This window comes from Lepidochelys kempii, chromosome 9, assembly GCF_965140265.1.
Source record: "Lepidochelys kempii isolate rLepKem1 chromosome 9, rLepKem1.hap2, whole genome shotgun sequence".
Lineage (NCBI taxonomy): Eukaryota > Metazoa > Chordata > Testudines > Cheloniidae > Lepidochelys > Lepidochelys kempii.
The window spans coordinates 6,187,992-6,211,586 of NC_133264.1; the positions used below are offsets into that span (position 1 = coordinate 6,187,992).

Below are 23,595 nucleotides of genomic sequence, written 5' to 3' on the forward strand. Positions count from 1 at the left end.
CCCCAGTAAACATAGATCTGTCAGGAAATGTTTTTCCTGTTTCAAATCCTAAACTCTTTTGATTTCTTGCAAGAATACATTCAGCTGCACAGAGGGGTTCCCTCATATACCTCCAATTCAGTGTTGCTTTCAACTCCTATGAGACACGGAAAAAGCACTGCTCCTTTCTCCCATCCTTGCCCGCCTCTGTTTACAGAGTTCCAATTTAAAATCATACCTTCCATCAGTAACTCTAGCTATTAGAAACATAAGCCATTATGTACATTAATACTTTTGCCTGCTAGATGAGTGCTGTCTTTTGTGTTCTATTGCATATGCGAATCACCTCGCGGACACAAGTTGACATTGACTCTGCCAGAGGCTTGGTGGTTTATTGGATGAAATATTGACCTTTCTGCTCTGGAAATATAGCACAGGTGGTCTTCGTGCTGTCCTAGGTGAAGTAAGCTATGTGCCTCTGCTGATTTAAAAAATAATCAGCATGGTAGTGTTGGGGGAGCCTTTGGGCATTTTTTTCCAGGGGCTGTGAAGTACCATCACACTGTTGTATGTTGATGTGACCCAGTAATGATGAGCTGAACACCATCGTGTTGCACTGGGCCATGCTCTCACAGTGTCTTCAGCAAGGGATTTGTCCCATCAGACAAACTTACAACTGGGTGGGAGGAAATCATGGAAGTTAGACCTTGTCTACACTAAAGGGAAAAGTCGATCTAAGCTTCGCAATTTGGATTACATGAAAAGCGTAGCTCAAATTGACATAGCTTAGATCTACTTACCGTGGGGTCCACGCTACACATCTTGATGGGAGAGTGTTTCCCATCGACTCCCCTTACTCTTCTTGATCCTGGAGTCGACGGGAGAGCGATCGGCGGTCGATTTAGTGGGTCTTGACCCGCTAAATCGACCGCCGATGCATCAGTCGCTTCCGGTAACTGTAGACAAGCCCTTAGATGCTTGCAGCACAGCCACTTAAGGACTGAATTCACTGGGGTATATAACAGCATAACCTAGTTTGTGTTCTTTGCTGTTATGAGTCCATATAAAATCTAGCATAGCAGATCCTGGTAACTTTAGGGTTACACACTGTAGGTCCAACAGACTTTGTGTCAGTAGCAATATAGGTGTGGGGGGTGAATCTTATGGTTATCTTAGGAGCCCTGAAGATTCTCCATGTTTAATCTCCTTTAAGACCTCATTAGAGGCATCATCTCTGGCCTGGAATGTCTCTCTTCTGAGCCTGTTGGTGCTGCTGCTTAATTGTTAAGGCAATAACTGTTATGCAACACAAGGTCCTTCCATCTTTCCTGCTCCCCCACAAAACCGATGTGGATGTGAATGTTGAGTGTGCATTTATGGAGAGCAGAGAAAATGGCATGAACGTATCTCTGAGATCTGTCACTCAGCCAGGAAATTCCAAGGAGTGGATAATATAATTCTGAAGGTTAAAAATAAAAGGTTGGAAAATAAAATTCCAGTAGTTAGAATAAAACAAGATTAAAGTTGCTTCAGCAATGTGCAGTTGGTTGCTTTTCACAGTCTATCTTATGATCATATAGATAGTAACACAGTAAACTAAAAGCTTAAACGTACAAAGGGAGAAAAGGCTAGAAACCAGGAACGTGCAATGTCTTTATTTGCAGGGAGTATGTTTGTGCTTGTACAGTGCTTACTGCAGTGGGGTCCTGATCTCTGAATAGAGTGTCTAGCTGCTACTGCAGTACAAATAATTGATAACAATAAACCAAAAAGAGGGGAACTGCAAGAGAGCAGTGGGTGGAGCACATAGGAGATGTTTGTAAGATGAGATGGCGTCCTTCTCTTTCCTCAGTAAGAAAACAGCACCGCATTGCCTTCTTTCAGAAGGCAAAGGAATGAGTGTGAAATCTTGTGGTGACAACAGGAAAGCCCCAGAGAAAGTGGGTGTGCAGAGCATTGGGATGGCACAATGCAAGAATCCTTTTCCTTTCTTTGTGTGTGTTTTAAACAATGGTTTTCCCAGCTTGATCATAAGCAGCAGATCTGATTTTAATCAGCTAGCATATTAGCAAAAATTGATCTCATTATCCTTTGTTTCTTGGTGCATCTCCCAAACTCTGGCAGCAGCAGCACTGAGCAGCTCCACTTCAGGTGGCTACTTATTTTATGCAGGGCAGAGGAATGCTGATCTGGGTCTGGGAATCTGTTATAAATTGCACTGCACTCGGAATGAGTGCTTGATTGTATTTTAACACAATTAGCCTCTCTGCACCTGGCCTCGTCAGCGGTAATGGACTTGCCTGTTGCCCTCTTCAACTCAGTCTGCTAAACCCATCAGAGGACTGAAAATCAGATTTACACTTTCGCTCTTTGCCCGCAGCCCTTGCCTTCCAGTTCAGTTTCTAGCTGAGTGTTTCTGCACTTCGTCAACATGTTAAGTTGTTTTGGTCTCTGCTTTGCTAGTACAAAGCTAAAGACTTCGTTGTCTGACAGAGATTTAATTCTATTGCAAAGCTTGCACAAGCTTGTCTCTTTGCTGCTTAGATTGATAACCTCTAGAAATTACTGTCGAAGTTGCTGCTGTTTACATTTTTTTCTACTAGGATGAATAAAAGCATAGGCGTATTTCATCTGTAGGACAATAGCAGTTCAGGGCATAAGCCTTAGCATTGTAAGAACAGTCCTATTAAATGAATATCATAGAAAACCAGATGCACAGTCTGTGTTTCCTGTGATCTGTCGGTGATTTGCATGGTGAAATTGGCAGTACCACAGGTCTGGCTGTTTGCTCATGCGCTGACCCTTCCGCTGTCCATACCACAATTGAAGTGTTATTGTCTCGATGCCCTCTTGACAAAATTCATTTGCTGGGGGCAGGGAGGGGTTGTCTCTCCACTGGTTCCATGTTGGGACAATAACTAGCTGCCCAAAGCACCACTGTAAATTCCATTGCCACAGGCGGTGGTGCATAACCTGAGACCAGAAGCTGAACTAATAGGGGAACTGCGTCCCAGAGGGTTTGCTCTTCAAGTTGAGTGTTGAGGACACTGTGGTTTAGTTTCTGCTATAGCTGTCTTCCTGGCAGTTGTTTCAGAGGCAGCTCATTGAAGTGTCTGTGTTGAGCAGCGCTGAGAAGCGGACTGGCTGCCCTCTCTTAACTGACTCTGTTTGTGATTCTCCCCTTCTCCTCAGGTGGCCATAATGTAACTATCTCGCTGCAGTCAAGGACAGGACATACTCACATGCCTTCAGTGGTGGGGGTACTGGTCTTCACTCAGTTCTGGTTCTGGTTCCCCCTGTCACACTTCTTGTCATTGGCTTACACCCCAACCTGTGTCATTGGCCTTAACAAGGACCTTAAGGTATGTGCTTCCATGGTTGATACAGTAGTCTGATGAGAGATGAAATAGCTGGATGACAACTGCCTGCCGTTCCATAATGTTTTCCATCATAAGCACCAATCATTAGCTTTCTGCGAGTTTGTTCATGAAGGGAATCTTACTACAAACAGCACAAGAATCATGTGTTCTGCATGGTGCTGACGAGTATCAATATCTGAATGTTTATGATGAATTGCTGGTACATTATGAGTTGCTGGCACAAAGAGAGCAAGGCCTTTCCTAACCATTTTCTTTTCATCGCCAAGGGAATTCAGTCTGTAAGTTTTAACTTCCTGGGGTCCTTACGTTGTACCAGTACCATTGTGTCTGGCCTCTGCATTAGCTTTCTGGTTTACCCCCTTTTCATTCTGAATGCTGTCAGCTCATCTGCAGAGAATCTGTGGAGGTCAGCCTGGCAGAGCTTTGGGCACCATCCAAGTTTGGGAACTCTTTTTAAACTCTGTTCCTGTTGAACCAGCTTCTAACAGTTTGCCTGGCCATCATGTCCTAGCTGCTTATTATATAACCTTGCCTTCTTGGGAGGAGATAGAGAAATCATGGATGTTACAGTGTGGGGGGGATATGAATACAGCCCCTATTGTAAATCTCTGAAGGAGTCCAGTTGTTTGAGGAAAGAGTTCCAAAGATGCATTGACTGCACTGTGCCCATTGAAACACTATAGTGTGCCTTGGTAATGGTGCTTTAAGACCTCTTCATGGGCTGTAATATAGGATAGGCTAGGAGATGGCTTTAAACATATTTTGACCTCATCCACTGTAGCTAGCTAAAGTATGCTAGAAACTGTAGCTGGAAGAGTGTGAAAAGCTAATATTAATCGTAGTGCCTCAATTTTGTTTGAGCCTTAGCGTAGACAGGGCTGATATTACTGTGGGTGACTGGTGGGATTTGAATCATGCAGTCCCTGTGGGTAGAGATCTGAGTATTAAAGATTGCATCAGGTAAGCCCTTCAAAAGGTTACACTTTAAAGCTTTCCATTACAGAAAGCCTAGTGCCTCCTGGCTAAGGATGTGATGCTTCAGTCTCTGGGTTTGAAAAATATGCCTAAAACGTGGAATGAGAGGAGCCAATATTTCACTCTGACACTAGTGAAAGTCATTGGTAAATCGGCAGTTTGAGTTGAGTCAGAATCTAGAGTGATGGAAGCCCGAATGTTCTGCAGTCTCCCTCTTTGTGCTGGAAAAGCCCGATCGTGCACAGCAATCTTTTGCAGGCTTATTTATGTGCACTGGCGTATTGTATTGGTTATCTGGTTTTCTTTCCTGCACTGTGTACATTTCACTACAGGGAGATGAAACCTTGCAATTTCAGAGTCTCTCATCAAATGGCACTAGCTTCATTAAAATATTGGTAGATTCTAAACCCACCAAACTGTCAAACTATGCCCATGAGGATTCAGGAGTGAGGCTAGAAATAGGACACGCTTTCTGGATTCCGAGGTATAAAAGTAGTGAAAGGACCAATTGGTCAGCTAATTCCTCTCCCTACATTGTAGCACTTCGAGGGCTATCCTCCCCTCAGCAAAGTATTTATTTGACTCTTCCGTTAACACTGAAGGGATTGGGGAACACGCTTGTTGCACTGCTGATATAGTAACAGTGCCCAAGTCCTGTAGTTCTTGTTTGTTGTTACAGTGAAAATTGTGCTAAGACCAGGATTTAAATTCAGCTAGAACTGTCTGGAGCCCAGCTCTGGTAATATTTTCATGGCTCTGGGGGCCCGTGAGCCAGTTCCAGGATGTCCGTGGGGCTGCACAGGGCTGGAGTCACAGCACCTAGCAGAAACCCCTAGCCCCACCACAGGGCAGAAGCCCCAAGCTCCACTCCTTCCCCCCCGGGTCTGGTAGGCAGAAAATGGAGAGGGCATGGGGGGCTTCAGAAAATATTTCAAGAGAATTTAAGCCCTGGCTAAGACCCCACATTTATGAAGGGACCAGTTCAAGTTCCACTGTTAATTAACTACATCTCCAACTCAATTCAATATCACCCTATCATTCTTCCCTGATCATACCCAGAGACTCATGAGGGGCTCCTGGTCTTCAGCCTCCAGAGTGGGACCAGTTCAAGTTCCACTGTTAATTAACTACATCTCCAACTCAACTCAATATCACCCGATCATACCCAGAGACTCATGAGGGGCTCCTGGTCTTCAGCCTCCAGCCTCCCTGGGGAGTCCCACATGGATCCACTTTCTCCCTCATCCTGTTCCATAGTTACGTAAAACGACCAGAGGAGATTGTGGAACAGCATAGACTGGAACGCCAGCAATGCCCAGACTGAACCCAGTTCCGTCACCTTCACTCACCCATAGAGCGCTGTATCCCAGCTGGGCTGGGACCTGGCTGAGATCAGCAACTTCCTCCAGGAACAGCTAAGGTGACTTTGGCGGGGAGAGAGAGAAGCACTTTGAAGAATTCACTGCCTCCATGGCATCCGCCTCCATCAAGGGCCTCCAAGCGTGAGAGCAGCCATCGGCCATGGTGAGCTCTGGACTTCTCACCACATCTGGATTCCAAATAGCTACAGTCATGGGAAGCTCTCTTTCTGTCTACTCTGCCCCCTCCTGTGAGGATCAGACTTAGCCTCAGTGACCCCTGAATCCATCCCCCTGGGTTGGCTAATGTAACTCTCTCCGCCAAAGAATGAAACCAGCAGCTGTTGTTTTTTTTTAAGGTTCCAAATAAAGCAGTACAGGGCTCTGAGAAGCTGTCACCCCCCTGCTCTGCACTGGCTCCCTGTGTAATATGGGTTAAATTCAGGATTACAGTTTTTACCTTCAAAGCAGTCAGCAGGACTGGTCCAAGTTACAGGGCTACAGCTGTTTGCCATCACCCGGCATAACGTCAGAGCAGAGCTGTCTGTGCCAAGGGACTGCGACTCCGGAATGCTCTCCCGTTCTGTGTATGTTAGTGTTAAATGATGGCACCCTTCTGTGTGCAGCTAACGAGTGATGTCTCAGTTAGTCTGAAAGGAGCTTGGTTCAAAAGGCCATTTCTGTGTAAGCTCCCCATTGCCGTTGTGATGGGTTGGATCACAGAAACCCCCTTGGGAACTGCCACCTGATGTGCTGAGACTACCCATGAGCCTGTTTCCCCTGGCAGCTTGGGACGTCAGTGCCCTGCCTGGTTTGAGCCAGATACGCTACCCTGCCGCAAACCCAGACCCAGGTCTGACCCATGTCCCCTAAACGCTGCAGGCTTAACTGAAAACAGCTCAAGAAGTGTTCCTGTTTCTAACACTCAGATGCCCGACTCCCAATGGGATCCAAACCCCAAATAAATCCGTTTTACCCTTTATAAAGCTTATACAGGGCAAACTCATAAATTGTTCACCTTCTATAACACTGATAGAGAGAGATATACAGTTGCCCCCCCCCCCCCCCCCGGATTAATACATACTCTGGGTTAATTAATGAGTAAAAAGTGATTTTATTAAATACAAAAAGTAGGATTTAAGTGGTTCCAAAAGTAACAGACAGAACAAAGTGAATTACCATACAAAATAAAATAAAAAACCCAAGTCTAATACAGTAGGAAAGCTGAATACAGATAAAATCTCACCCTCAGAGATGTTTCAATAAGCTTCTGTCACAGACTGGATGCCTTCCTGGTGTGGGCACAATTCTTTCCCCTGGTACAGCCCTTGTTCCAGCTCAGGTGATAGCTAAGGGATTTCTCATGACTGTAGTCCCTTTTGTTCTGTTCTACCGCCTTATATAGCTTTGGCACAAGGCGGGACTCTTTTGTGTCTCTGGGTTCCCACCCCTCCTTCTAAATGGAAAAGTACCAGGTTAAAGATGGATTCCAGTAGCAGGTGACATGATCACATGTCACTGTAAGACCTCAAGCCCTCATTCCTCCCAGGCTGACTCACAGCAAGGCCTGCCTGCAAACAGAGCCATCCACAGTCAGTTGTCCTGGCTGATAGGAGCCATCAAGATTCCAAACCACCATTAATGGCCCACATGTTGCACAACTACAATAGGACCTCAGAGTTATATTTCATATTTCTAGTTTCAGGTACAAGAGTGATACATTTATACAAATAGGATGACCACGCTCAGTAGATTTATAAGCTTTGTAATGATACCTTACAAGAGACCTTTTGCGTGAAGCATATTCCAGTTCCATTATATTCACACTCATTAGCATATTTTCATAAAATCATACAGAGTGCAACGTCACAGTGGTAATATCAGACCACCTCTCAAATACTAACAGTGGGCGCCCAGGGAATTGGTGGCAGTACTGGGATTTGATCCCAGATCTCCTGAATCCACATCCGGTGCCACAACCACACAGCCATCGTTCCTCCCTCGGCTTTCTGGGGCTCTCAGCTCTAATTGTGCTCTAATTCCTTGTGATTATTTTTTAAGGTGCACAACATTTTTCATGTAAGTTGAGCAACTCAATTTTACTGGCTCAAACCTTGTAGGTCATATAGCTTTCAATGCTCTTTCATTTGGCCTCTGCCAACTCTTACCTGTTCTGACGCTGAAGAGATGTGTTGGGAAGGAAAAGCAGCTTAGATACAGTGGTGGTGAGTGCAGTATAAATATTTGGATGGATAGATAGAAGAAAGCTGTCTGGCCGTATCCGACCGGGGGAGCGTAATGTAATGTGAAACCAGTGAAACTTGTACTGCTGTCTTGGAAAAAGTGAATGGTGGAAGATGCGTGGTCTAGTCTGCTGTGCGCAGATAAAGCTGATCCTGTTTTAGGTCTTAAGGCCAGTTTTGTGCAAAAGACAGCCACAGCTAAACCATGACAGCATCATAACAATGAAGAAACAGCTGGATGTGCATAGTGTGCAGTAAGCTGGAGAAGCAGAAAATGCCCTACCAGAGTTGAATTATATCATAATTGAATAACGATGTTACAGCTGAACATTTGCCACGGATGGCAGCTTCTCAGCTTCCGGAGGGGGAAAAGGGAAGCTTTTGTACTTTAGATGATTTGTGTTTAACTTTGTAAGGAGGAAAAGGCAACCAAGGCAGCTATTCTGCTGTTTGGTTCTTTCCCTTTACTTTCCTGTAACAATTCTTTCAAAAGTCTGTATTTTTTTTTAGATGCCAAAAGTCCAGTACAAATCCAACTGCAAGCCCTCTACCTTTGCATATCCTGCCCCTCTGGAGGTACCAAAGGAAAAGGAGAAGGAAAAGGTTGGTAAGCTGATCGGCTGACTTTTCTACTCTCTGTGGACTCATCCACTATGAACATTAACCTTCCCAGCATTAGCCCATGGCAACGTATTCCTTTAGGAATGAAGAAAAGATTGTCAGTTGCTAGTATCTCTGAGAGTAAATATTACGTAACTCTGGCCGTGTAGCAGCATTCTTTTCCTCACGGACTTCTTTCCTTTGTAATAGCAGTTGCACTCAACATACCTGGACGCTTCTTATTGCCACATGAGCTTTGTGAAATGGGTGAGGGTGGCCATAAAAATTGGCCCATTGATTTTAATTCACTGAGCTCACCACCTTTCTGTCTCTCTTATTGCTGAGTCTGGAATTCACTGTCGCTTGTAATCTTTGTGCTGGGATTTGACTGGCGCCTTCCTTGACTAGCCGGATGAGCAGGAGAGCTGTTTCAGGCGTATTTACCATGTACATATTGCTCCTTTGCGCGTAGCATCTTTTTGTTCTGTATTCATACAGCACTGAGCACAGTGAGATTATGACTAGGGCTCCTAGGTGCAATGGTAATACACATAATAAATAACAGTCCTTGAGGGCAGAAGTCCAAAGTGTCCCAACAGCTAACGCAAGGCATTAAGCATTCATGGGTAGAATTTGTGGGCCTGTGCGCTGCAAAACGGTAAATGTAGAAATGGTAACGTCCAGGTAAGAAAACTGAGCCTCAGGTGGTCGTCTTTGGCAGGATAGGTGTCCTCACACAAAGGAGGGCAGCTCATGTGCCCATAGAACTTGATCATCACCATCCGTGGCTTGACTGCAGCAGGCAGAGCAGACCTGCCAGCCACCAGAGAGAGGCAGCAGAGGTGTGTACTCAGGCATGTCTTGCTAATGTGTGTGGCATCTGGTGAAAACTGCTAAGCAGTTTAAGAAAACCGAACACTAGAAATGAGGGGTTCTTGGATTTAGAGAACAGAAGCCTGTAGAAATTAGCCCAAATGAGGGCAATAGACTACTACCAAGCAGCTGGTTTTTGCCTTGGAATAGGACCGGATTGTGCACAAAGGCAAGTAATATCATAAGAAATTTCACAGTGGCAGGTGCTTCTGGACATATCCCGCCCTTTCCAAAATTCAAACCCCGTGGCTGATTATGGCCCACCCTTAGAATACCTTGATATGGCACCTTAAGACTCCACCAAAACCTTAGAGGAATAGATAATCTTTCCAGGAGCAGGAACGGACGGGCAGGGCTGACACGGGTCTGCCTGCTGACCCGGTGGTGGTGGTGGTGTTGTCTAACACTGATTGTTGAAAAGATGCTGTGGACACTCAGAGAAGATCAGCCCAATTGTTTCTTCCTCGGATGAAACTTTTCACATCCTGGGCTGTTGCAGTGTGTCTGCCATTGTGTGCCAGTTACCCATAACAGCTGTGGATTACAGTAGTGCCGGGGTAGAGGAGTGGTGAAAAGGATTACGACATTGTCAAGAATCTCTCTTCTGGCTTGATGTTGCCTTGTCACTGAAACCATGGGAGCGAACTTTCCCGTGGTAAGAATTCCTTGTCACTCCTCAAATTTAAAGAAATCCCTTAGTAGGGAAAACAAAACAGCATTGAGTAATCTCTACATTAGGGAGCTTGCCCTCTCTTCACTTACAGAAACTAACCAGATCTGATTGTGTAACACCCTTTTCCACTCCTGCTTGCCATTTCGTCTTCTGCGTGCTCCTCTGTTTGTGCTGCTTATAAGGTAGTGGGTGGGTAGTGAAACTGAAAATTGGCACAGTGCTGACTCTCCTTTTGGTCTGCTTGCCTGGCTGGGAGATGAGCCCTGCGTACAGTGTTGAAGCCATTCTGAAAGCCTTCTTTGTTGAAATGTCCAGGTTTCTACTGCTGTGTTGTCCATCACCGCAAAAGCCAAGAAGAAGGAGAAGGAGAAGGAGAAAGAGAAAGAGAAAAAGGAAGAAGAGAAAATGGAAGTGGTGGGTATAAGCCATAAATATCAAAATGTCCTCCAGCGAGTTTTGTTTGGGGGGCTGTGTATCACATGAACACTGGCTCCTATACACATCTCTGTTCCCATCATCACCTGCATTACCGTAGTTTCTCAGAACCGTGTTAACATGATTCAATATATTGAGTAACTTATCCAGGCACAAGGTTATTGTGGGGCTGTGGAAGACATGTAATAAAATTCCTGTTCTTTGGTGCACCACTGGTGACTTTTTAACCATCTTTCTTATAACAGTTGCTTGGAGGTGACTGCTATAGGTAACAGAGTAACAGCCGTGTTAGTCTGTATCCGCAAAAAGAAAAGGGTACTTGTGGCACCTTAAATTTGTTGGTCTCTAAGGTGCCACAAGTACTCCTTTTCTTTTTGCTATAGGTAAGGTTCCCAAGCTAGTTAAATTCTAACCCACTGTTTTCACACCCCCATTACATTCTGAAAATATTTATCTTTCTGCCTATAATTTTCATGCGTGCTGATCTATCAGAGGGGGGGAAATACTTTCTCCATTCTAAACCATTGTTGGACTTTATTTCTGCAGTGTGCAACCCCCCCAACCCCCCAATCCTCCAACAATAGCTGAACTTTGCGGGCAAGGTCCTCAGCTGGTGTAGATTACCATAGCTACAGTCACTTCCATGGAGCTCTGCTGACTTACCATCAGCTGACAATCTGGCCTGAGAACGTGAAACTTTATATGCAAGTCGGACACACTGAGGAGTATCTTCAGGAGCAAGTTTGTGGGAAAGGAGATGGAATTAGCTGGATTATAAATGATTGATGGAATTGATTCTGAGACGACTCAGGCAGCAAAAATTCTTAACGTAGCCTAATGAAGAACATTACTTTTGTGATATCCCAACATGCAGTTGTTGCTGCTGGAACAGTTTGTGCATGAGAAACTGTCATATTGAAAGTCAGCAAAAACCTCCCCAAAATCTGCTTTAAAATCAGGGGTGTGAAAAGATCGCAGGTATGGGGGAGAATTGCAGATTCTGGATTTGTGGGGTGACATCATCGCTTTAGCAGCATTTCCCAAAGTTTTGTAAATTCTGTACTCTTCAAATTCCATTGTTTTTCCATTTCCAAATACCTCCCCTTACCCAGCACTATATAAATAATAGATGTTCCGACAACCCATCTTTGCAGAAAACTCGTTCCAGGTAAACAGCAGCAGCTGCTGAGATTGGGTTTCATTTTGCCTCATTCACCTTAACGAGGTGTCTATGTCAAAGTCTGCTTGGGCCTCGCTGAGGTTATGAATTAGGGGCAGCTTCTTTATTCTGTCGAATGGAAAACAAAATGGCATGTGGAAAAACAGCAGTGTACCATCAAGGTGGCACACTTAAAATGACGTGCCTACGGCAACGTGAGCGTGACCACATTGCGTGCACACAATATACGGGACAACTTCTAACGCATTAACTTCTATTCACTTTTCAGGCTGTGTACTACTATTATCTGTGTGAAACATAGTTGCACGTGAGTTAAAGCAGCTGTTGGGATCTTTAACTTTTGTGTTTCTTGACCCTTCCAAAGCACAACTGTAACATTAACATAGTCTTTGGGTTGTATTATTCACACAGCACTGTACACTAAGCAAAACGTGCCAGGCAAATGAGCCTTCCTCCAAACAGCTCTGTGGTCTAAAATCACGTGAAAGTGAAGAAAGGCTACAGTGAGTCAGAAGGGCTCTGTGTGTGTCAGCTGTGTGGAAAGCTGACCTAGACACACTGAGTTGTCTGAGAAGGAAAAGCAACTAGACAAAGAGAGACTGCTGCCCCCTGTTGTGTTTGAGCTGACATAGGGTCCTGGCTGCATCTCTGCTTTCCCGTTTTCTCATACAGCTCATATGAGGTTTGCTGGAGTCCTTTGGAATTTGCTGCTGTTCGTGAATCTGGTACCTGAGAGGGTGCCTTCTGCTGTAACAAGGGGTGCCTGCTCTGAACGTTACATTTGGTGCCTATCACACAGCTGCTTTCTAGAAGTACCTAGTTAGTCTCTGACCTCCTCCCCGCTTGTCAAACTGTGACCAGCAGAAGGGAAAAGGTAACCCACACTCTGAAATGTTTTCATGAGGCTGCATAAATGCTTCTGTCTCAAATTGCAGCCTCTGCTGAATCCGGAATTGAGCAGAATTGTACCTGGAACCGTCTGTAAAGAGTCACCAGGATGGAGTCATTTTGGTCAAGTTGCCATGACTGCCAATGACATAAGATGTCAGTGACAGCTTTATAGCTAGGAAAATCCCACCTGCATTTGGCACCTTTTGTGTGCCAGGTTGTAACATGCAGTATGAAAAGTCCTGGGCTTTATTGAGTGGCTATTGAAAGTGGAAGTTTGCTGGGCCACTCTAACCTCTTATTTAACTCTTGTGCCCCTGGAATCTGGATTGCTCTTACAATAAGGTTCTGCTCTGGGGGAATTCAGGTGCCTTGGGTTTATATAAGTATTCACTGTGCTTTGTGGTGGGGAATTAGCCTGATTGACTCCTTTATCTTAAGAGAATGTCTCTTAAACAGGTTTTTGAGTTACTGCTCATGCTGTGTGGATCAAGTAGGAAGTTTGACCCCAGCCTCAAATGTGAGAGGATTGAAGGCTGCAGGTAAACCATGGTGGCCTTGTGTTTTGTAGGATGAGACTGAGAAGAAGGAAGAGAAAGAAAAGAAAAAGGAGCCCGAACCCAACTTCCAGCTGCTGGATAACCCAGCCAGAGTCATGCCTGCTCAGCTGAAAGTCCTCACCGTGACAGAGAGCTGCCGATATCAGCCTTTTAAACCAGTGGGTGCAACCTACCTTGTGCAAACCTAACACCCTGTTCTCACACTTGGAGAGTTCCCAGCGGACGTGCTTTGCCCTGGGATCTTGCATGTGGACAGGACAGCTGTGTGTGCTCCTGAGAACTAAAACCATAACAGCTGATGGCTGTACTGTGTTTTAGAGGCCACATGATATATCCCCATGTCTCATTTTTACTTCCTTATGTCCCTCTTCTCAATTGCTTTCACACATTTGTAGTTATTGGAAGGCAGAGCTACTCTAGGCCCTTATAATGCCCTAATGCTGCTACTTTACATTCTCTTACCCTGTGCTCTCTTCAGAGATCCTGACCCAGAAACTGATGATATGCCCATTGACACCTAATAAAAACCTCATGGGGGACTGGGGAATTGAACCATCATAAGACTGTGTAACGATTTGCAGTAACTGCAATCTGAAGCCTGGATCTGTAGCTTGTAGGGTCACCGGAGAATTGGAGTTAGCTTACCGTTACTCTCTCTCTGTCTTGCACTCCTCCATAGGTGCTAAGGTGAAAGGGCAGATGGACTGGACAGCATTCCAGTGCAAGCAATAAAGATAAAAGGTTTGGGGATGAAGATTTGTGCCAATGTTTTTGAGAAGCGGGCATGTTCAGTCTAGAATGGTCTGCAGATTTGAAACGTATGGTATAAACAGCAAGTAGGGGTCGGTTTATTCTCCTTAAGTAAGGAAAAAAAGCCAGTCAAGGGTTCTACGCTGCAGCAGGGAAAATTTTAACTTTCGCTGGAAAAAGCTGCCCTGGGGAGCTATGGAATTTCCACCAGTGGAGAACTGTCTACAGCCCCATATATCAGGGATGGCTCGGGAATAATGAAATCTGCCCGGCCACGATGCACAGCGGACTAGTGGCAGATGGACAGGAGGCTACGTCAGTCCAGTTGATTCTTTGTAGTGGTGGGAAATGGCAGTTCATAATGATTAAGGATGGCAGTGAGAAACCTCATTTGGAGTGTAACATAGGGCCTCGCAACACTCATGCCCCTTCTCCAGGAGCTGATGTTTCAAGAATGGATGGTATGTTTCCCTTCCTCTTGTCTCCCCCAAAGCTGCTGCTGTCATTCATGGCTGGGCCTGCAAGGGCTGCTTTCCCAGTGCTAGCGGCCTGTATTCTGCCTAGAACAGAGGGCAGTGGTCTCCATTCCAAGCCAGCGTCCCTGAGGTCAGAGCTGTGAGAACTGCTATCCCACTGGTGGGCTGCAGCAGTCAAGTTTTTTAGTGTTCTCAGATACATTTAAGGGACTTGAAGCTCAGCCTAGTACATCGTGCTCACTGAGTTTAGATCTTAATATAGCTCTGAAATGTCTTCTAGATTGGGTGTCAATGCTGTGAAATTCATTATCACTTGTGCTGGGATTTTATTACTATGCAGTGGATTGTGTGCATAGATGGTGTTTTTACTTAATAGAACAGGAGTACTTGTGGCACCTTAGAGATTAACAAATTTATTAGAGCATAAGCTTTCGTGGGCTACAGCTCACTTCATCGGATGCATAGAATGGAACATATATACATACAGATAAGTTGGAAGTTACCATACAAACTGTGAGAGGCTAATTAGTTAAGATGAGCTATTATCAGCAGGAGAAAAAAACTTTTGTAGTGATAATCAAGATGGCCCATTTAGACAGTTAACAGGAAGGTCTGAGGATACTTAACATGTGGAAATAGATTCAATATGTAATATGTAATGACCCAGCCACTCCCAGTCTCTATTCAAACCCAAGTTAACGGTATCTAGTTTGCATATTAATTCAAACTCAGCAGTTTCTCCTTGGAGTCTGTTTTTGAAGCTTTTCTGTTGCAAAATTGCCACCCTTAAATCTTTTACTGAGTGGCCAGAGAGGTTGAAATGTTCTCCTACCAGTTTTTGAATGTTATGATTCCTGATGTCAGATTTTTGTCCATTTATTCTTTTGCATAGAGACTGTCCGGTTTGGCCAACGTACATGGCAGAGGGGCATTGCTGGCACCATGATGGTATATATCACATTGGTAGATGTGCAGGTGAACAAGCCCCTGATGGCGTGGCTAATGTGATCAGGTCCTATGGTGGTGTCACTTGAATAAATATGTGGACAGAGTTGGCATTGGGCTTTGTTGCAAGGATAGGTTCCTGGGTTAGTGTTTTTATTGTGTGGTTGCTGGTGAGTATTTGCTTCAGGTTGGGGGGCTGTCTGTAAGCGAGGACTGGTCTGTCTCCCAAGATCTGTGAGCGTGAGGGATCGTCCCTCAGGATAGGTTGTAAATCTTTGACGATGCGCTGGAGAGGTTTTAGTTGGGGGCTGAAGGTGACGGCTAGTGGTGTTCTGTTATTTTCTTTGTTGGGCCTGTCCTGTAGTAGGTGACTTCTGGGAACTCTTCTGGCTCTGTCAATCTGTTTCTTCACTTCTGCAGGTGGGTATTGTAGTTTTAAGAATGCTTGATAGAGATCTTGTAGGTGTTTGTCTCTGTCTGAGGGATTGGAGCAAATGCGGTTGTATCTTAGAGCTTGGCTGTAGACAATGGATCATGTGGTATGTCCTGGATGGAAGCTGGAGCCATGTAGGTAAGTATAGTGGTCAGTAGGTTTCCGGTATAGGGTGGTCGTTGTGACCGTTGCTTATTAGCACAGTAGTGTCCAGGAAATGGACCGCTTGTGAGGATAGATTTGTTATTATTTATTATTATTTACTGAATAGATTTATTATTCCACTGCACCTGACCTCAAAAAAGTCCTGGTCTCTTGTTAACATGCAGAGGGAATGGCATCGGATTATGGAAATGGGAGATGGAAAAGACCTTTTACTAATAGCCCATGGGTTTGCCAGCTAGTCTGTGAAACGCTGTGGTACACTGAAAGGCTAATGAACACATTGTCAGGCTGCAAATGGACTGAGTCAAATTCTGCTGGCTTTTGTTATTGTGCAAGAAATGGATGAACATGGGGCCTACTCTGTTTCGTAATTGTGTGTGAGAGCGTGCACCCTGGCAATGAATACCCTGCCCAGAAAATCAGTTCTTGTTTTTAATACACTTGCGTTCACTGGTATTTCATCAGCACGTGGAAGCTTTGAGAACAGCTTCTTTCACACAGCTGGGAAGGGGTGGTTCTGTCCCAGATCTCTAAGACGAGGAGGTGGCCCAATTGACCTCCCAGCCTGGACAGAGCTGCTGCCCAGCCCAGTACGAGCTCAGTTCTGCCATTGAAATGTTCATATGCGCACAGTCGTCAGCCCTAAACTCAGCTGACGTGTGCAGTTGTGTGTTTTGTCTGCTCCTGGGGAAGAGAAGCCCTGGGCCTGACGCAGCATGGGAGTAAAGACGTGGCTGCCCTTCAGAAGGGAAATGTGCGGGAAGAAGCACTGCAGCCTGGCTAGGGGCAGCGCGGTGTCTCAGTCAGAGAGTGGTGGAGCCCTGAGGACAGCGGTGGCCCGAAGCCTCACTGGGGAGCCAAGCCACCCCCAGTACAAAGGCAGTCAGTGAGTGGAGTATCCGCTCTGTCTCCGAGTGGTTTCCTGAAAGAACAGAGCAGTGTGTGTCTTGCCATGATGGAACAGTGGGACCAAGGTGGCTTCCCAGCGTCGACACAGAGTGCTGGTTTTTAAAGTTTCTGCTGGTGGGGCCCCTTCGTAAAAGGTCACTTTGAGATGCTGATTATACCCTGGAATTCAAATGTGTGGAAGGCTATAATTCCAGCCAGGCCTCGACACAGTGTCCTCTGCAGGCAGCCGCTAGCTTTGGCAAGTTGTATGTTTTGTGCTTCATTCTTCTTTTGTCTTACGAGGTTCCGCTAATGGAATTCTCAGTCAATGGACGCTGATGATCAGATTTGGCTCTGCTTCTGAGAGTCTCTGGGGAGGGGTTGAGCCAAGATCTGACTCTGGTTTGTCTTGCAAAGACTGAATCTCATGAAACAGTTGGTGTGTTTTGATTTTTAAAGCTGTATGGAAAGTGCCAGATTATAGTCACTACATAAATCCACAGATCCAGATGTCACCTTCAAGCAAGCTGAGAGATAGATAATGGAAGAGCAGAGGTAGCTTAGAATGGCCGTTTATTTCATTAACATACAGTGCAGCCAACAGGGTGGCACCTAGACACAATAAACTCCCAGTTATAACTCAGGTTTCAAAGTAGCAGCCGTGTTAGTCTGTATTCGCAAAAAGGAGTGCTTGTGGCACCTTAGAGACTAACCAATTTATTTGAGCATAAGCTTTCGTGAGCGACAGCCCACTTCATCAGATGCATTCAGTGGAAAATACAGTGGGGAGATTTATATACAAAGAGAACATGAAACAATGGGTGTTACCGTACACACTGTAACCAGAGTGATCACTTAAGGTGAGCTATTACCAGAAGGAGAGCTGGGGGACGACCATTTTGTAGTGATAATCAAGGTGGGCCATTTCCAGCAGTTGACAAGAACGTCTGAGGAACAGTGGGTGGGGGTGGGGGGGATAAACATGGGGAAATAGTTTTACTTTGTGTAATGACCCATCCACTCCCAGTCTCTATTCAAGCCTAAGTTAATTGTAATCAGTTTGCAAATTAATTCCAATTCAGCAGGCTCTCGTTGGAGTCTGTTTTTGAAGTTTTTTTTGTTGAAGTATTGCCACTTTTAGGTCTGTAATCGAGTGACTAGAGAGATTGAAGTGTTCTCCAACTGGTTTTTGAATGTTATAATTCTTGACGTCTGATTTGTGTCCCTTTATTCTTTTACGTAGAGACTGTCCAGTTTGACCAATGTACATGGCAGAGGGGCATTGCTGGCACATGATGGCATATATCACGGTGGATGTGCAGGTGAACGGGCCTCTGATAGTGTGGCTGATGTGATTAGGCCCTATGATGGTGTCCCCTGAATAGATGTGTGGACAGAGTTGGCAACAGGCTTTGTTGCAAGGATAGGTTCCTGGGTTAGTGGTTCTGTGGTGTGGTGTGTGGTTGCTGGTGAGTATTTGCTTCAGTTGGGGGGCTGTCTGTAAGCAAGGACTGGCCTGTCTCCCAAGATCTGTGAGAGTGATGGGTCATCCTTCAGGATAGGTTGTAGATCCTTGATAATGTGTTGGAGAGGTTTTAGTTGGGGGCTGAAGGTGACGGCTAGTGGCGTTCTGTTGTTTTCTTTGTTGGGCCTGTCCTGTAGTAGGTGACTTCTGGGTACTCTTCTGGCTCTGTCAATCTGGTTCTTCACTTCAGCAGATGGGTATTATAGTTGTAAGAACGCGTGATAGAGGTGGGCCATTTCCAGCACAAATCCAGGTTTTCTCCCCCCCCCCCCCAAACCCACTCTCCTGTTGGTAATAGCTTATCTAAAGTGATCACTCTCCTTACAATGTGTATGAGAAAACCTGGATTTGTGCTGGAAATGGCCCATCTTGATTATCATACACATTGTAAGGAGAGTGATCACTTTACATAAGCTATTACCAGCAGGAGAGTGGGGTGGGGGGAGAGAAAACCTTTTGTAGTGATAAACACCCATTTTTTCATGATTTGTCTGTATAAAAACAAACATCTTCTGTATTTTCCACTGCATGCATCCAATGAGGTGAGCTGTAGCTCACGAAAGCTCATGCTGAAATAAATCGGTTAGTCTCTAAGGTGCCACAAGTCGTCCTGTTCTTTTTACCTAGAAAGTGAGGCACTCCAAGGTAGCAAAGTCCCAAACCACAGAGGGGCACAACACCGTGACATTATCCAGAAGCATATGCTATATGCATGTCCATAGATCCATAGGCACGGTCACTTATTCCATTCCCCTTGTTATGAGGCTAGAATGTGAATGACTGGATGCCTCTATTCAGAGTGTTTCAGTAACTCATAAACACACTGGCCGTAAAGCCGCCTAGCTTCCAATTTGATTCATAAACATTTGAGACAATCTAAAGCTTCCAAGTGCCGCATTTTAATAAATCAATGTATTTAACCCTTCCCTCCTGTCCCTTTACATTTTGTCTGCCCCTGGTGGTGTGACACTGGTATGTACAATGGGAGAATACTTTGCTTTCATTGTAACAAACCACGGAAAGCTGTTTTCACCCCTTGCTTTGAGTGGAGCATTCACACTGATGGGGTGATTGTAACCCAGGGGACTTGGAGTCCTGTTTCTGTCCTAGGTCAAGGACAATCCTACACGAGACAGAGGTATTCTTGAATGTCTCTAGCCACTGACACATTCTCTGCACTTGGCTTCTAGCTTTCCATTGGTGGCATCATCATTCTGAAGGACACCAGTGCAGATATGGAGGAGCTGGTGGAACCAGTGGCAGCCCATGGCCCGAAGATTGAGGAAGAGGAGCAAGAACCTGAACCACCAGAGCCTTTTGAGTACATTGATGACTAGGATCCTGAGGTATGGTGCAGTTCTCTAGCTCCTCCATTAATGGGTAGAGTAAAAACTCCATCCATCAGAGGACCCAGTGTTTAAACGTTTTGCTCTTTTTTTTTTAAGGGGTCGTGTGGTTTTGTGTCGATGGAAGTACATTGTGCTGATTTTTTCACAATGGCAGTTTTAGCTGAAAGGGAAAGGCTCCCTCTCTCCAACCTTAGTCTTCTTGTCCCAGCAGTACAGGCTTGTGCACAGAGAGGGATACGAGCCACAATCTCAGCTTCTGTGACCGTATCCCTGAACTAAACGGAGTGAGCCAAAGTCCACCTACTCCAGGCATTACATTATCTAACTGCAGGCTCCTTCATAAATAGCATGGGACGTGTGGAACTGAGCTGACATGCTGGTTTGCTGATGAAAATCAGAATCCAGTTGCCTTGTTTCTGATTGTAGGGTTAAAAATGCGCATGGATTAGTGGTCAGTCGGGATACCTCGTTTCTTGCCAACAACTGGGTGTGTCACGAACACTGGGACTTCAGTACCAGACCCAGAGGGTCTTAGCTGCTTGTAGGAGCATACAAATGTGGGCTCTTTTGGGACTGGGCAGAAGATGGCCTCAGCTAATGTTTTTACCTTTCTGGTCTCCGTCTCCAGGACAAGCTCTGCTAAAGAAGATGCTTTGTCTGATATTGGAAACACACAAGGAAATTCCTATGGAGACCTGCCATTCAATGCATGCAGCATCACCTCTGCGCTGACCTGATGCTGATGGTCTGTGGTTTGAGTGCAGAAGAGATATATGCCGTTTAGTGTACTCTTTCACAAAACTTTGTTTTCAAATGAATATATTAAAACCTCTTGATGGAAAACTTGCTTTTGTTTTGACGTCCCAGTTTATCTAAAGGAGGGGAAGATTCATCAGCCTCCCAGCACTTGAATGTACAGGCTCTGAGTCATCCTCTGACTCCCTCTTCTTCCTATATTAGGTGGGTTTCCTCTTATAGGTGTGCCCGGCTGTATCCAGTGCTGCTGGCAGGCCTTAACCTATGGTAGACTAGAACAATAAGGATGCCTTTTAAAAATGACCCATGCACATTGCTCCTTTTTTTTTATGCTTGTTTATGCCAAGGGATGCCAGTACACCCAGGCTGATTCAGCCCTGGCGCTAATCCGACGGACTGATTTTGTTTGTTTGCCCTGCTCCCCAGCATCTGCCCAGAGGCATTGGCAAAGTTGACCCTCATTGATTTAAGAACAGCAGTAATCTTTACACCGGTCATCCAGGTACAAGGATAGATCTCTGCTGGTCTCCTTGGTGTGCTACAAAGGTGCTGAGCACCCGTGTTGGAAAAAGAAAATTAGTAGCTTCAAAATGCACTTTTTTGTTTACACCCCAGCAAACTACCCCTTGTTTTGTGTGCCTTGATTCTTTTCTCCCAATATGGAAATGTAGCTGGTTTAGTCAGTCGGCTAAAAGTGCATTCTGGAATTAGACAGGATGAGTCCAGACATGCAAGTTCCTACGCTGAAGAGTGAATCATTGGCCAAGGACAAATTTATGGCTGGGAGCATGGAATTTGCCTCAGTCAGAAAGAATGAATGCAACTCTTCCATTCACTGTCTAAATTGCTAGGGCTTCACCTCTTGTGCCCTAGCAGTGATGCTTTGGGTTGCGTCACACTCAAGTCAGAGAACCTCAGATGTGGCCAACTGTAAAACAGCCTCTTGTCTAAGGTGCATCACTTTAAACAACCAGCCCTTAAACCTGACAAGTTTTTAATTAAGTGTATCGCATCCAAGAAAGAATATTGTCCCACGTGAACTTAATGAAAAAATCATTTGCATCATAGCTAGGTCTGTAAAATATCCAAGACCAATCTTCCATGTATCTCGTTTATTCCAGCAAGACGTTTATTAATTTCTACATTAATAGACCAGTTGGCCAACTTTCTCTGCAGAATTTACGTGTCCGTTTGGTAGAGGTATGTAAAATACACCTTACAAGGTGTTGAGCAGAAAAGTAGCATCTGTCCATCCAAGACTTTAATCAGGATTCACCAAAGCTAAAAGCATCATTCCTTAAATCTGTGCTGGTCCTGACCCAGGGTTCTTTTAAGAACGTGATTCAGATACATTTTTTTTTTCATAGAGTAGAATTGGAGATAAGCATGAAGGGGCTTTTTACAGTCTATGTCGGGGTAGTCAAGAGGCGGGCTGCAGGCCAAATCTGGACTGCCAGATACTTTTGGACAAACCCAGAAATCTTTTTATTTACTGCTGCTTCTTATTTTATTTTTATTTATTTATCATCATTATTTTTTATTATTTTTCTCTGGAGTATGGAGCTTGACTATACTTTGACCAAGAAATTTGGGCCTTGACACAAAATAGACTATCATTGGTCTATGTAAAACATTATTGTACATAAAAGAATAGAATCAAAGGGATAGCCCCTGCACAAACTATTAGAATCCAAAGCCCAGCACAGGTGTAATGGTACAAGAAATAAAGGAAGAGAATAACACTGTGAATGGTTGAATGAGTAATGGAGAGGCTGGCACAGTGTAAACAGCAAAATGAGGCTTTGCAGAGCTCAGGGGAGAGGCAGCCTATGAAAGGGTACCGGTTTTTATTAGTGTATATTTTTTATTAGGCTTCTCAGCGTAGTATTTGAAGCAGCTCACAAATAGCACTTTTCATCTTTAGATCTCAAAGTGCTTTACAAAGGAGATCAGTATCAGTATCCCTGTTATACAGATGGGGAAACTGAGGCACAGAGCGGGGAAGTTACTTCCCCAAGGTCACCCTGCAGGCCAGTGACAGAACTAGGAATTGAATTCCTGAAGCCCTATGCACCAGGCTATATTGCCTCCCTTTATGGCTTTAGTCTCACAGTGAACCTCACCCATGTGAGATAGGGAAGTGGTGTCTCCATTTTACAGATACAAAAATTAAGGCACCAGAAGGAAAAGTGACTTTTCTAAGGTCACTCACGATGTATGTGGCAGATCAGGAAGAGAGCCCAATATTCTGATTTCCTGTCCTTTAGCCATAAATAAGGCTACATTTATGTTACGGAGGGTCATGGAATCCGTGACTTCCAGAGACCTCTGTGACATTCTCTGTTTCTGCCCCAGGGGCTGCAGGACTCTGGAGCTGGCAACCAGCGGGGCCCTGACAGGGTTCCGGCGACAGGGGGCCCCCTGAAAGGTTCCAGAGACAGGTGACAGACTCTTGAGGGGGCCCTCCTCAGGGTTCCAGCGAGGGGCCAGAGCCTCGTGCCGGGGGAGGGAGACGCCTCGGGTGAGCGGCTGGGTGTGTCCCACTTTCTCTTTGGGAAATACGGTCACCCTGTAGCGCCCAGCTGCCCTGGGCAAAGGGGGGGGCCCACTGCAGCTTCCAGCTGCTGCGGACGGACTGGGATCCCCACAGCTCCCAGCTACCACGATGGTGGGGAAACCATGGAGCCGCAGTAGTAAAAGTCACAGAGAAGTCACATCTTCTGTGAATTTTTTTTTACTGATTTCCTGTGACCTGTCCATGGCTTTTGCTAAACATAACCATGACAAAATCTTAGCCTTAACCATAAGACCATCCTTCCTCTCCATATCAGCAACTTCACACAGTCAGTATTGCCTATGTTTTAGGCAATCTTTCCATCCATCCATCATCTAGTTTGCGAAATGGAAAGATGAGTTATTCTTTGGCAATTATGTGAGGCAGATGTGGTTTGGAAGAAGATATGAGAGGAGGCAGAGAAAAATACCATGCTGATAAGCACATTAGGAGAAGCATGAATTTCTCAGAAGGCAGCTTATAGAACTGAAGAATTATTCACTGCTGCATCTCTATTCTTTGCCCTTAGCAGTGCTTTGCATTTACTGGTTTAAATCCTCTACTGCAGGCAATGCTCATGCAAAATCAGGTGTCCATCCAACATGCTATA

General features: G+C 45.1%; 1 protein-coding gene across 1 annotated transcript in view; it reads left to right on the forward strand.

Moving 5' to 3' along the window:
- The window catches only part of PSMD1 (proteasome 26S subunit, non-ATPase 1), a 126,502-nt gene extending 105,981 nt beyond the window's left edge, over window positions 1-20,521 (forward strand). The window contains exons 20-25 of the mRNA XM_073359107.1: window positions 3,172-3,341; window positions 8,446-8,538; window positions 10,397-10,495; window positions 13,156-13,302; window positions 19,517-19,672; window positions 20,304-20,521. Of these exons, the coding sequence (XP_073215208.1) occupies window positions 3,172-3,341; window positions 8,446-8,538; window positions 10,397-10,495; window positions 13,156-13,302; window positions 19,517-19,663 (656 nt within the window). The 3' untranslated portion in view covers window positions 19,664-19,672; window positions 20,304-20,521. The remainder of the gene's footprint in view (window positions 1-3,171; window positions 3,342-8,445; window positions 8,539-10,396; window positions 10,496-13,155; window positions 13,303-19,516; window positions 19,673-20,303) is intronic.
- The last annotated feature ends 3,074 nt before the right edge of the window (window positions 20,522-23,595 follow it).